Source organism: Hyperolius riggenbachi, chromosome 1 (assembly GCF_040937935.1).
Source record: "Hyperolius riggenbachi isolate aHypRig1 chromosome 1, aHypRig1.pri, whole genome shotgun sequence".
Classification (NCBI taxonomy): Eukaryota; Metazoa; Chordata; class Amphibia; order Anura; family Hyperoliidae; genus Hyperolius; species Hyperolius riggenbachi.
Window position 1 is genome coordinate 245,438,286 of NC_090646.1, and position 14,659 is coordinate 245,452,944.

Below are 14,659 nucleotides of genomic sequence, written 5' to 3' on the forward strand. Positions count from 1 at the left end.
GTGACACTAAACTTACTGAATTCCACATAATCTTTTCATGGATAAAGGCTGCATTAATTAATGTCTAGACAAGACAAATGAGAGCAAGAAGGCTTGAATATAACTCAGGCAAACTCATCTTTATACAAGTTAGCATACCATCTACTGTCTGCAAACATTTTTAATGCATGTTTTATTTTTTAACATTAGTGGGACTGTTTCATTTCGTATTGTGCCTTTACTATATTCAACTAATGCCATCACCTTTTAGTGGCCTAAAGTGTTATTGCTAGTGTACGATCACTGCCTGACACTTCTATTTGCACTCACAGTAAAGACCAGGCCATTTTTTTTGTAAAATAGGCCACTGTAGCTTTAAAACCAAGCTGCAGGGCCGCACAACACAGCACACAAGTGATCCCCCTCCCCTTTTTCTCCCCACCAACAGAGCTCTCTGTTGGTGGGGTCTGATCGCTCCACCAATGTTTATTTTTTTATTGCAAATATATGTTTTTATTTTTTTTTATAAAAAAGTGTATTTTTTATTTATTTTCCCTCTCTCCCTTCCTTAGTCAACCTATCAGAGCAGATTGCTCCTGTGTCCCCCATGGAGACAGCCGTGTCACAAGGCTGTCCCCAGTACAGAGCTGCCTTATATCGCAGCGCTGCATTATGTTTATAGACGGCCGTCTAACATTCTCCTATCGGCGATCAACGCTGGGAGGCTCCGCTCCACCTACCAAGTGGAGATGCGCGCGCATCCGCCCCCAAAACTGCACACCGATCGGCGTTAGGCAGTCCTGGGGCTGCCGCCATGTGCACACCCTTCGGCGTGACGCGGTCGGCAACAGGTTAAATGTCTTGGGAGGCATCAGTTGAATTTTGCTCACAGAGTGTAGTTTTGGCAGCCATTTTTATTACTTTACTCATGCTGATCTGAGGTTTAAATTTGAAAAATGCTGTACATTATTACCTATTATTAAGTAATCTGCACTTAAAATGAAAGAAGTACTTAAAGGACCTCTGTGGCGAAAATCTTAAAATTTTAAATACATGTAAACATACAAATAAAAAGTTAATTTCTCCAGAGTAAAATGTGCTAGAAAGTACTCTTCTCCTATGTTGCTGTCACTTACAGTAGGTAGTAGAAATCTGACATTATCCTCCAACAAATTTCCCCCTCTTCTCCAGAATCTTGCATATGGAACATGTAGATAATCATATTCCCCATCCTTGCTATCTTCATGCCTGTGTTCCTGAATCCTTCACACCAGCCTCTTGCACATCTCCATCAGACCTGGCTTAATAGTCATTTGAACTCAATGGAGATGCCACAGGAGCTGACGTAGAGGTTTAGTTATTCTCATGTAAGAGTGTTCAGTGGGGGCAAGTGAGGTAAGATTGGGATCAGAAGGGAGTAAATCCCTGTTTGGCCAACTTGTATTCTCTGGGGAACTAAGCACAGGTCACTGAGCGCATAGTGAAGTCACAGCTAATGTAAACATTCTGTAGTATAGCGGCACCATATTGGTTAGTCATAAAATATTTTTTTGCAGTTTTACCAGCCATTTCCTGTTGCAACTTAAGCTGGCCATATGCTTTATCGTTATCCAGCCAATTCGATCTGTTGATCAAATCTGCTAGATATCGATGATGTAAATGATTCCTGCCAAATTGCCGAAATCAATTGGGCTGGATGGAAGATGTTGCTTGATCAGCTTCTCTTCTCTTACCTGTCTGCCAGCACTTCCTCTCGTGACTTCTCTTCACCCCTCAGGCTTCTTCCTGTCTCTGCATACCCAGGGAGTTGTGTTTCACATGACAAACAGTAGAGGCCTCTAGTGGTCACCTAAGGTGCGTACCACGGTGCTCCTAGTGTTTGGCCTCTAGTGACAGGGACACAGGGCTTCTGAAGAGTGAAGAGACAGGAAGAAGCCTGGGCGGTGGAGAAGATACGGGAGGAAGCAACAGTGGACAGGTGGGAAAAGCTCTGCTGCCCCTACACTCTGCATGGCCTGGGGAGGTGGGGAAGATGGGGGACATCAGTAGGCTGTGTCGATCGGCAGGCAGTGAGTGCAGATTTTCAATAGATTTCATGCTGAAATCTATTGACAACTGTGTGCAGTCTGTAGAGAGATTTGATTGGATAGATTCTTTAATCAGATAATAATCTGAGAGGAAGCCATCTGCTGGCCACATCAACCAGTGTATGGCCAGCTGTATATTTATTATGTAAATCTAGAAAACGAGAATGCTAATATAAACATCTATCTATATAATAGGCTAAGTGCCTCAACCTTCAAGCAAGAAGAAGAAGTAACTCTCTGCCCCCAGGGGCGGTCCTACACTTGCCGCCGAGCTGGAGGAGGTAGAGGGCAGGAAGGGGGTATTGGGCACATCGGCGGGAAGGGGGGTCGGACCCCCCTCCCTCACCTAGGTCCCCCATCTTCGCTCCCCCTCTAGCTTAAGTTCAGCAGCAGCCGCCACTATTAGTAAGAGGCAGTGGGCGTGGATGACTCACCTCTTCCGCGTTCCAGCGTGTGTTCCACTGTCGTCACTTCCTGCAATGCCGTCCACTTACAATACAGTGGGCGGCATTGCAGTAAGTGACAACAGTGGAACGCTCACTGGAACACGGAAGAGGTGAGTCATCCCCGCCCGCTGCCTCTTACTAATAGCAGCGGCTGCTGCTGCTGAGCTTAAGCTGGAGGGCGAGCGCAGATAGGGGATCCAGGTGAGAGAGGGGGGGTCCAACCCACTCCCCCTGCCACTTAAGCTGGAGGGGGAGCGCAGATGGGAGACCCAGGTGAGGGGGGGGGGTCCGACCCCTCTCCCCGCCGCTTAAGCTGGAGGGGGAGCGCAGATGGGGGTCCCAGGTGAGGGGGGGTCCGACCCCCTTCCCCACCGCTTAAGCTGGAGGGGGAGTGTAGATGGGGGACCCAGGTGAGAGAGGGGGGGTCCAACCCACTCCCCCCGCCACTTAAGCTGGAGGGGGAGCGCAGATGGGAGACCCAGGTGAGGGGGGGGGGGTCCGACCCCTCTCCCCGCCGCTTAAGCTGGAGGGGGAGCGCAGATGGGGGACCCAGGTGAGGGGGGGTCCGACCCCCCTCCCCACCGCTGTGCCCAATACCCCCTTCCTGCCCGCTACCCTCTTATGCGGCGTATGCTACGCAGCGGGTCCGCTAGTTGGATTTAAATACAATGCAGCAGACTGAGTGTTCTTTTGGTGACATTACACTTCAGTGATTTAAGATCACACAGGAGGTTCATTTCTACCCCAACTTCAACTGTATTAGTTGTAGCCAGATACAGACAGTGCTTGCATACTCCCCAGTTTACACAAGCACTACATTGTGCATATCACCGACTTACATCAACTTACATTCTCATAGAACTGTGACATGTTCTATTACCAGCAAATTATTTTTCAGACTTTCATCTGGGAATTGGACAGATACTCTTTTGGAGGGTTAGCTGGCATTGTAATGGTTAGTCTATGTTTGGAGCCCATAATTAACAACATCATACTGCAGAAAAGTGTATTCCTTGCCATGAACCCTGTTCATAAAAGAGCAGTATTTTTCATTATATATTTTTTTTTTTGTGTGAGCAGTAAATCCAATTTAAAACACAGCCTTGATTAATGGGTACGTGGTTTATACATTACTGAATGTTTTGTTTTGCTTTCAGTTCTGAGACCTTGAATATGTGGAGTATATCTATGCGTGAGAAATGTATAAAATGCACAGTAAACAGTGATTATTACAATACTCATACTTGAGTTCTAAATGTCTTATTATGTGTTACAGGCCACCAATAGAAGACAGTCAAACACTTCTCACTCCAGTAGTCACTTGTGGGCCACCTGGAGCACTGATGACTCGACCAGTCATAATCACAATGCATCACTGTGCGGAGACTGATACAGAGGACTGGAAGATCCAGCTGACGGAGCAATCCCCACAAGGCCAGTGGGAGGTAAGCGAGCCCACTATGTACTGTAATGTGGCATACATGCAGAGTCCACTTCTCTGGTGGCTGCAGTGAAAGTAGAAGCCCACAAGTGCAAACCGTGGGACAGCCGACAATGCAAGCATAATCTCTTTTAGAATTATATTATAAGCAATGCATGTTGCAGCAACCCAGAGTGACCAATCCAATTGCTGTTTGGTTTTTTTCAGGTAGGGTTCACACTTAGGGAGATTGCACATGACTTTGCTGCATGCAGATGACAGCCTTTGTTGATCAATGGACTTGTTAGCATTGAAATGTGATTCCTGCATGTGGAACAAAAAGCAACATACTACGTGCACCATTTTCCTGCACACCGGGAAAGTGTACAACCTCCCTCACACTCCCATTTGTTGGTACCAGTATATTGGGTGTGAATGGTCAGCACAGTGGTGTAGTGCTTAGCACTCTTGCCTTGTAGCACTGGGTCCCCGATACTATCTGCATGGAGTTTGTATGTTCTCCATGTGTCTGTGTGGGTTTTTTCCAGGCACTCCAGTTTCCACCCACATGCCAAACTCATACACTTTCCGCCAGCTGAGTGCATTCTGCGCCTGCAACGAAGCATGACTTGGCCACAGTACCGATAAGGGAGGGGGGGGAGGAGCGAGCAGCCTCAAGAGGGCAGGAGGAAGACCCAGGTAAGTATAAAACCTGAGACCTCTTTGGTCTCAGGTACACTTTAACCACTTCCTGACCGCCTAATGCCTATAGGCATTGGGAAGGTGGCAGCCCCAGGACTGCCTAATAGCAACGGCCATAAAGTCCTGGGGCGGGGTTTTACAGGGGAGCGCACATGCATTCTCCGCTCCGTCATCAGTCTACCAGCGGCGATCGCTGCTAGGATACTGTTAAACGGTGTCGTCTATTTACATTGTACAGCGCTGCGATCTACAGCAGCGCTGTACTGGGGACAGCCGTGTCACTCGGCTTTCCCCTGGAGGGGCTCCGATTGTGATCCCCTCTCATAGCCTATGAGAGAAGATTGCCCTGATTGGCTGGCGGGGGGAGGGAGGGGAATAGTCAAAAGAATATAGACAAACTTATTTTAAAAAGTAAACAAACAGGGCACCAGGGATCAGAGCCCACCAACAGAAAGCTCTGTTGGTGGGCAGAAAAGGGGGGGGGATTCATTTGTGTGCTCAGTAGTATGGCTCTGCAGTGAGCTTTTTAAGCTGCAGAGCACTCATTTGTGAAAAAAAATAGCCTGGTCACTAGGGAGGGGGGGGGGGGGGGTGTTGTAAGCCTATGGTACTGAACTAGTTAATAATTGATTGGCTTCACCGCATGTTTGTTGCAGAAGCAACTCAGAATTATTGAAACCAAAAGATTAGCATGACTGTTGGGTAACTGCAAAGGGATTAAACATGACAGCCTCTAAATTCCACTTTAGTCACATTCCCTGTAAAGAAAGTGTGGATGGATTTTACATCTATTATGGACAGCTATAATTAGTAAGAATACTACGCCAATGTTATGTCAGTACCTGCAGCTGTGAGTGAATACACACAGTTATATAGCGTAGTAACTAAATAACAGTTACAGTGATTTTGTACTGTACTGTTTTATTTTCTTAATCACTGTTAAATTAGTACAGACAGAAAAATGCATGTGTCCACTGATGAACAGGTTACTTTGAGCTGCAGTGTTATAATAGGACTTGATGGTTTCTTATTATTTATCCTTATGTTTAAATTAGAACTGCTTTAATTTTGTTTTTGTCGCATCATTGAGAAGCACATAGAGTAAAATAGCCTTCTGCTACACACCTACAGTAAGAAAAAATGATCTGCTAGTTGCACGATTTCCTCTGCTGGGCTGTTTGATGCTCTGTAAGGCACTGAAGACAATGTGTATACTATGTATAATGTTTTTGGCACTGGCACCACATAGTGGCAAAGCTTTGTTAGTGCATCTGGATTGTCTAAAATGCATTAGTATGTCACAGTATCTTAGACATCAGTTTGTACAGCATTTTGTCGGTCCAGATATTTTCCATGGAGTGATGTTCAACGTAAATACGATTCAGGAAATTACCCTACATTTTTCTCCAGATGTAAATAGAAACTTGGTTTGTACGTCATCATATCTACAAGCAATCAGCTGTAAGCAGGGGCGTAACTAGAAATTATTCGGGCCCCCTGCAGCCCCCAATAAAAGGGTGGTACATTTCATGAAAAACTGCGCCCACTGTACTTCACATCAGCCCACCAGTTGTTCAATGTCCACATGAACCAATTTAAATATCGAGTCTTCGCTATCACAAAAGTCCACAGTCTAATAAATCAATATTATGTATGACAGCGCTCCTCTTCTATCTCCAATATACCAGATGTATGCTGTTTATACGCCAACGAGATCTCTATTAAGAATCAGCCACTTGTTGATTTAGTTTTCAACTTCAATCGATTTTAATCCAATCCTCATAAAAAATATATAAAATAACATAGCATAAAACCTTTTTAAAACCAACAATATCCTGCGCTCAATGCGCACTCACGTAATTCTGTAGAGTAACAAGCATCTCAGGCTTTCTGGCCCAGCGGTATTGCCCTCTCCGCGGATTCGGCGTCCCGTCCCCGCTGTGGCCTCCCCGCGTCTCTGTCAATTGTTTAGATGGTTCCGGCGATGTAGTTGCCTGCTCCTTGTGATGTCAGACGCTCCTGGCTCCGCCTTACGCGTTTCGTCCGTGCGGACTCATCAGAGGCTGACGTCACAGGAGCGGCCGACGTCTTTTATACCAGGCATAGAAATAGAAGAGTTATACAAGCATGAAAAATATTTAAAATGTTTTAGGTTTAGGTAGGGAAGGGTTAGTGTGAGGTATTGGGGGTTGATGCATGAAATCGCCATAATATTGCCATGTACAGACAATGCACATCAATATTACCCTTACTACCGCCACTGTGTACGACGATTTATGCTATAAGAGCGGCTTGCAGTACTCAACTGGCGTGACCATTGCTATGGTAATGCGCATTACTGTTAATCGAGCCCAAAGCTCCCTCCATACATCAATAAAAAAACTCATCTCGTTAAATATTTTGCAGTTGTGCTCTCTATGTTTTCGTAAGATTATCGGGGTCCTTGAGGATTTATTTTATGTGTCATTTAAAGTCAAATTAACCTTCTTGGCGGTATGGACAAGCTCAGCTTGTCCATAGCCGCCGAGGCTGATATCTCTGGCCCCGCTGGGCCGATCTACTTGAAATAAACTGCGCCACACGCAGCTAGCACTAGCCGCTCAGCGGTGATCGCCCGCACGCAGCGGCGGAAGAGGCCCCCGCCAGAGCCCTGCGCTGCCCGGACCAAACACTTTCGGGCAGCGCAAAGGGCTGGATCTTAGGCGGCTGACGTCCATGACGTCATCCCGATCGTCGCCATGGCGACGGGGTAACCCCAACAAGAAATCCCGTTTTCCGTGGGATTTCTTGTTACTTGTGATCATCAAAATCGATCAGAAAGGCGCACCATGTGCGCCCTCTAGTGGGCTTTCATGCTGCCAACTTTCAGTTGGCAGCATGAATAAAAAAAAATGACGTGGAAAAAAACGTGCCGCCGCCGCCACCCTGGCAATTTAAATAGAACGCCAGGATGGTTAAAGTCCCTGTACCAGATTAGGTTGGAGTTCACAGAGGTAAATGCTTTACTATGTGGGTGAATGTATTACATACAGTTTGTGGTGGAGAGTAACTGTTAATGATGCAGAGATCTTTACCATGCAAGCTGCCCTTCAAAAGGACTCCTCTGTGCTTTTTAGAGGCATTGGCAATACAGTATTTAGTGTAATTTTAGGAAAAGTAAGCAGGAGCTGAATTCTTGGCATTATCTTATTTTAAGGAATTATATGACTTTGCTGTATGTGTACTCATCTCTTTATTTGGGTTTTGTCCCCCTTTAAGTAAAGCACCTCTTTATTTTGTGAGTGTATATGAGATTTTTTTTTTTTTCAGTTTGAGTGCCAGAGTTGATTCAAGCAAAATCATTTTATATATTCTAAAGTGCATTTATGCAAAACATAATGGATTTTTAGGAAATGTTTTCATGTCTGCTCCGCACATTTAGGAGTGAATTAGATGTGTGCCGATCTTACAACTTGCGGATATCATCTTGTTTCCTGATGCTTTCTTGTAAGCTAAATTTAATCTGTACAGCTCTTGTAGTGGTTACTGATTGACTTGTGAGTACATTGTAACTTGCATCGTATTTCATGGATGAATTCAATGGCTCCGCCAAAATGAGAAAGCAACATACAAGAGCTACTGTATCAGCGATGACTGAATTTCATATTGCAGGGAAACACTTAGCACAAATTGTTTTTGTTAAAGTGAATCTGTCACACGCGACACAAGTTCAAAATTACATTTTAGCACTCTTTATTTAAACTTTAATATCAGGCTAAAATTCTATTTTGCATTTCTTATGTGGCTGTCAACTATATTAGGAAACGAACAACTTTGCCTGAAAGATCCATGCAGTTTTATATAACTGTGTAGAACCTTAACGCCCACCCTGCAGCCGAGGGGTCACATGTGGCCTTTCAGTACCAACTGTGTGTCACCAGAACATGTGGCCCATGAGACAATTTCCATTATCAGCCAATCACAGCATCATTATTGCTGCCCCCAGAGCCCCTAGAAAGGAGCAGTTGATAAAAGTGTAGGCAAAAATGGGCATAATTGTTATTTATTGTAATATTTATAGCCGTTACGCTATTTAGTGGGCAGCTGTGATTAAATTGTTATTTATCGTATTATTCTTAGCAGGGATTTGGGGTGTCTTAAGGTTAGCCACCACATGGGGGATTTAGGGTTAGGCACCACCAGGGGGGGTCAAAGGGTTAGGCACCACCAGGGGAGGTTAAGGGTTAGGCACCACCAGGGGAGGGTTCTGTGTGAGAGTAGGGAGAGGTTAGGTTATAGCCAGGTTGTAGACTATTGGTGAATTTACAGCAATTAAATTATTTGCCATTTTTGTTATTGTTATTGTTATTTAATGTTGCACCTAAATTGTTATTTACTGTCATTGTTATTGATATTGTTATTTAGCATTGTGCTAAATTAGCGCACAACTTTTTCAATTGTGCGTGCCTAAATTGCCCCGCACGGGAACAAATACATTGGTCTATTTCTATTATCACTAAGAAATGAGGGCTTGGGGATCTCTGCATAGACAACTCAAGGGCTTTCTAACCAGAAAGAAATAAAAGTGATTAGGCAATATTTTTCAATAACACTTTTACTCTTCGAATAAAAGTGCACTTGAAGTCACAATTAATGTGATGAGATGTGAATATGTACACTTTTTTTTACAGTGTAAATGCTAATTATAATTTGCAAGTGTTCCCTTTTTGGTTATATGTTTTTAACTGTATGATTTATTAAATCGTTTCTGCAGTTGGGGACGTTCTCTCTGATAACTAATTAGGTAACAAAACTTGGGGTTGATTCATTAAGCTGCACTGCTACAGTCAGCCTGTTGAGCCAATCAAAGTGCAGGAATCTCATCCTTTAAAGCCACTGGCCCCGTCAGGGCTTGGGGCGGGTTCAGTGGAGCAATTGTTAAGTTTAATGAAACGCTCATTAAACTATTGGAGCAGAGTGTAATTTACCAACGCACACTATGGAAGCATTGCGTTCGTTGGAGATTATTAACTCGCGCTGCTGTCATTAAGCTGCGCTTCTATAGCAGCGCGGCTTAATGAATCAACCCCCTTGCGTGTGGCTGTACAAACACTTCTGGTAGAAGAATAGAGATATAAACATCAATGTGTCATCATTACTTTGTGTGGCAGCTGAAAAAAACAGCAATTATAGGCTGGTTCAGCTTTAAACCGAGATTTCTTTAAGGATTAGTTAAATGTTTTAACTGATTATCTATTTTACTTCAGTTTCACTTTAAAGCTACCCATTTGGCTTCCAGGTGATGCTGCTAGTAGTATATCAGCAAAACTGCTGATATTCTACTAAAGCTTTACCGAATCAACACCTCACACTAACCCCCCACCAACACCACCTAATCCTAACACTAACCTTCCCTCTGCCTACTCCAAACAGTAATCCTTCTCCTAGCCCATACCTAACACTAACCTGCACATTACTTTTGGCTTTGGCTGTGGCTGGTGCCCAAATTATACACTGGGTGCCACTATTGCCGTAATTCATTTTGGATACAGGATAATTGTCAATCAAAACAATCTTTCATGTTGGCTTTGGGTGGTGGTTTCCCCATGTTCAGTGTGCAGAAGTGATGGTCAGTTCCCTTCCTAGCAGGATATTCAAAATGAGCAAGAGGAATACTTCTACAGCTCACAGCAGGAACTACAGTGTCCTGGTATTACCCTGCTTGATAAATCACTGGAGAGGTAGGTGTGGATGTAAGGTGACACCTAAACACATGCTAGATTGGCTCCCAAAACTGTAAGAATCATTTTGGGTGACAACAATTCTGTTTATATACTGTAGCTTCAGTGTGAAGCTGCTCATGAATATCACCGCAGTACACCATGTCTTCAGACCCTTTTTAGAGTAAAAAAAAAAAATGAAAACAAGAAATGTAAGAATGAATGATTGGAATTGTATTTCCTTTATGAACCCAATAACCAGTGCCAATAATTGTATAACAGAAATGCACAAAGCTGTATACTTACTGCGCATGTACTAATAATAATGTTTTTTTTACAGGACGTTGTAGTTGTGGGGGAAGAGAATTTTACCACACCTTGCTACATCCAGATGAATTCAGAAGCATGTCACATCCTCACAGAATCATTAAGCACCTATGCACTGGTGGGACAATCTACTAGCAAATCATCAGCAAAACGACTCAAGTTGGCTATATTTGGGCCAACAACCTGTACTTCTCTGGAGTACAACATTCGGGTTTACTGTTTAGATGATACTCAGGATGCACTCAAGGTAGGCACACTAGAGCACTAATGAACACTACTTTACAGGTTACAGTTCCAAAAATTGCGGGAATGTGGATGCTGTGGCCTAATGAATGGCTCTTCTTGAGGACATATTTGACCACCCTGATTTCATTTTAGCTGAGACTACTATAAACTCAAGGCTGAGCATTCTAATGAGGGAGAAGGAAGAGAAGACATCCTAGAATTCCAGTACTACATAAGAGAATTCCAGTACCTCTCTTTCACCACTTTTCTGAAATTGCAATAAGCAAGAACAGGTCGCCTGCAGTTACTGGTTCATGCAGCAGAGGGCAGGGCATTGGTTAGCAGTTCAGTAGACCTGCTTTTTCTGGTGATATATTCAAGATTGGCAGAGAAAATGTGATTGTCCCTGACATGAGTAAACAGATATATTTACTGGTATTTATGACAAAACCTAAAAAGGCAGATTTGATAGGGATTTATTTATTTTTATTTGTTTTTGCATTGGGATTATTATTCACATAGTTTCCATTTGACAGCTCAAAAGTAGATTTTTAGAGTGTTCTCTTTTTTAAAAGGTGATTGTTTACTGTTGATAATGTTCCTCTTTTATGTGGTACATGAGTTATGGAGGCCATAAATGGAGATGGAAGGTAATGAGATGATTGCTATTGATTGGCCCTAAGACTTTCTACTGAGGTCACGGGTGGGTGCTTTATGTATATGATTGATTTCTGGCAGTTTAAATGTTGATAGCATGAGATAAAGTTATTCATTCCACTTGATAAAACAATATTGTATTATATGATCTACAGGTTTATTGGTTGCCATTGAGAAAAAGATCATTATAAATCACAATAAAAATATATAGAAGCAGGATGCCTGTAAAAACGATGTAAACATACACTGCCAGCACCGGTCGCTATAGGCAGATTAAAAAGGCTTAAAGAAGAACTCTGCCTCTTAGTAGATTCTCCACACATCTGTCCTTCATTTGATCATTTTCTATTTAAAACATTAAAAAAATAATGCTTGCACATACATAAACATTTTTGGAATATATCGATGATGTTGTGGCATTATAGCAGAACTATTGAGGGTTAATGCTGCCTCCTCTACTGACTACTAATGCCTAATGGCCCATACTCACGAGTGACATTTGTCGCCGCAACACGCGGCGCGCGCGTGTTGCGGCGACAGGTCGCCCGTGAGTATGGGCCGCCGCACGCGCGCGCACCCTGAACTGTCGCCCGTCGCTCATGTCGCCAGGCGATTGAAACTTTCAATCGCATGGCGACAGTAGCCGCTGCCCCCCCGCCGCAACTGTCGCTAGTCCGCGTGAGTACGCGGACTAGCGACAGCAACCTCCATTGAGGTTTATGGAGCTTCCGGTGGGGGGAGGAGGAACGTCGGCGACAGCTTCCGTCTCGCCGCTGGTCCCTCTTCCGCGTGAGTACGCGGAGGGACCTGGAGAGAAGCTGTTGCCGGCCTGTCGCCCACACGCTCACGTGTGCTGGCGACAGGCGATTTTTGCAGCCCGTGAGTACGGGCCATTAGATCACTAGTGGTGACTTTGAAATTTGCTGAATCCCAATGACTGATGTCTGCTTGTAGTTATGCTGATCACTGAAAAACAGAAGGACTAGAATCATAACAACTAACTCATGCTGAGATTCCAGCAATGGACTTACAGCATATATATGTACACAGTTTGCCCCAGAATTCCTCTTTATACCTATTTTCATGGTAAATAGTTTCACCAGTTTCTGTATAACAAGAAAATTGGTGTTTTCAGGTCCACAATCAATAATACAGATTGCAAAAATATAAAACGAAACTTTAAATTATAGTCATGGAGTAATAAACAAATCTGGTATGACAAAATCATTAAAAATTCATCTGTCACGTCGATGTGCAGTGCTTAGCCTGACGCAGGTTTCGTGGTTCATATAAGAGCCGCTTCTTCAGAGGCATACAGTTAAAGTTCAAAAGTCGTGACATGAGGCAGTTAAAAACATCATCAGAAAGTGTAACATACAGTATTGACAAAATCCTCTCCTATGCATCAGATATCCATTTTGTGTAGTCAAACCCGTTGGACAAGTAAACAGTTACCCAGCATAATCACTGGGTTGGTGAATGTATGTAATGTAACTAGGTTACAAACAGCAATCAACAGGCAAGGTGGCCAGTAGGTATAAATGAACTGTATATAAATGAACTGTCTAATATGCACAGCATGGCTTTAATGAGCATGAGCAGCCACGCTGTGCATATTAGAGACGAGACAAAAACACATAAGAGCTTGTGTTCACATGTATCCATGTATTGTTTGTAACAGGTTTCTGAAGCATGTTTTTAAGATCTCTATCTTAGCAAATTGGATATTGTGATGCTGGCTTTTGTTTATTGACGCTTTTTCCAGGCCTCATTTTCGGTAACATTTTTTGTTAACGCAGCATGTCTTATTCAGCTGCTTTTCAACTGCTTTTTAGCACATCACAAATGTTTCATAAGCACATTGGAAATGCATCATAAATGCTATCATTTTCTTCCTGAAATCATGGTTTCCAGTGGCTGAGTATGGTTTGCTTCTGACGCTGAAACCACTTATTTTAAGACATTTCTATAAAATGGCTTAAAGTGTTAGTGTACTTATACCTAAGTGTGCTCTAAATGACTTAAAACACCACTATAACGAAAAAAGTAAAATGTAAAATACAAATGTACGCATACAATTTACTTACTTCCTGTGTAGCAGTCACTTACAGTAGACATTATAGTTCGACAGAACTGAACCTCTTACGGTCAGTGTTTGGAATAGTTCATCTTATCATGAGGATTCTCAAGATATTCTCAAGGTTACTTCTTTTTTTTAAAGCATTCCCTGAAAGGCTGCGGTACAGTCCAGCACAGTGAGCACATGAGTAGAAAGGCTGGCCGGCATCTTTGTATAGGTGCATGACAGAGAGTGCTTTTGTAAAGCATAAAGGTAGCAAAAAGAAACAAATGTACACTTTGCGGGCTGCAGCAGGAAGATTTGCAAGAGATTTCATACTAAAATCTATTGGAAATTGGTGTGCAGTGTGTGGGTAGGCATAGATCCCTCTATGATCAGATTCAGAGAGGGATCTATCTAAAGCCCCATCTACACGATACAATTCCATGTGCAATCGATCAAATTCTATTGGATCGAATTCAATTGGATCGATTAAATCCGACATGTCCGATCTGGACTCGATCGATAGTGTGATCAATTTTGGTTAGTTATCAATGCAAAATCGACCACACTATCAATCGAGTGCCGGATTTAATCGATCTAACGTAAGTCAAACTTGTGATCTGCATGCTTGTTCAGGGTCTATGGCTATAATTATTAGATGCAGAGGATCAAACAGGACTTCCAGATGCAGAGGATCAAACAGGACATCCAGGAAATGTTCATTGTTTTAGGCCTAGTCCACACTAGGTCCGTAAACGTATCCGTGGCTCCGTTTTTCAGCCCTGATTAAAAACAGAGCGCAGATACTAATGTTAAAAATAGCAGCCTTCACTCAAGAAAAAGACAGATCCGTCTGCATTTGCAGGGACCCGTTTTCAAAACCTGAACGGAAGGTCCGGATCTGCTGCATTTTCACGCAACGGATCTGGACCCTGATACACGCCGCGGTAGTGGCAGGCAATGGGAAAACGGATTTACACACAGGCAAATTTTGACACAGAAACGGAACCGTTTCTGTGCCACGGCCTTGGGGAGGGGGGAGAGGGGGCCGTTAT

At 43.4% G+C, this 14,659-nt stretch overlaps 1 protein-coding gene across 6 annotated transcripts in view; it reads left to right on the forward strand.

Moving 5' to 3' along the window:
• Positions 1 to 14,659, forward strand: part of UNC5C (unc-5 netrin receptor C) — a 534,770-nt gene that overhangs the window by 506,978 nt on the left and 13,133 nt on the right. For all 6 annotated transcript variants that reach the window (XM_068232277.1, XM_068232283.1, XM_068232291.1 and 3 more), the window contains 2 exons: positions 3,789 to 3,957; positions 10,674 to 10,907. In XM_068232277.1, coding sequence (XP_068088378.1) covers positions 3,789 to 3,957; positions 10,674 to 10,907 — 403 coding nt within the window. The remainder of the gene's footprint in view (positions 1 to 3,788; positions 3,958 to 10,673; positions 10,908 to 14,659) is intronic.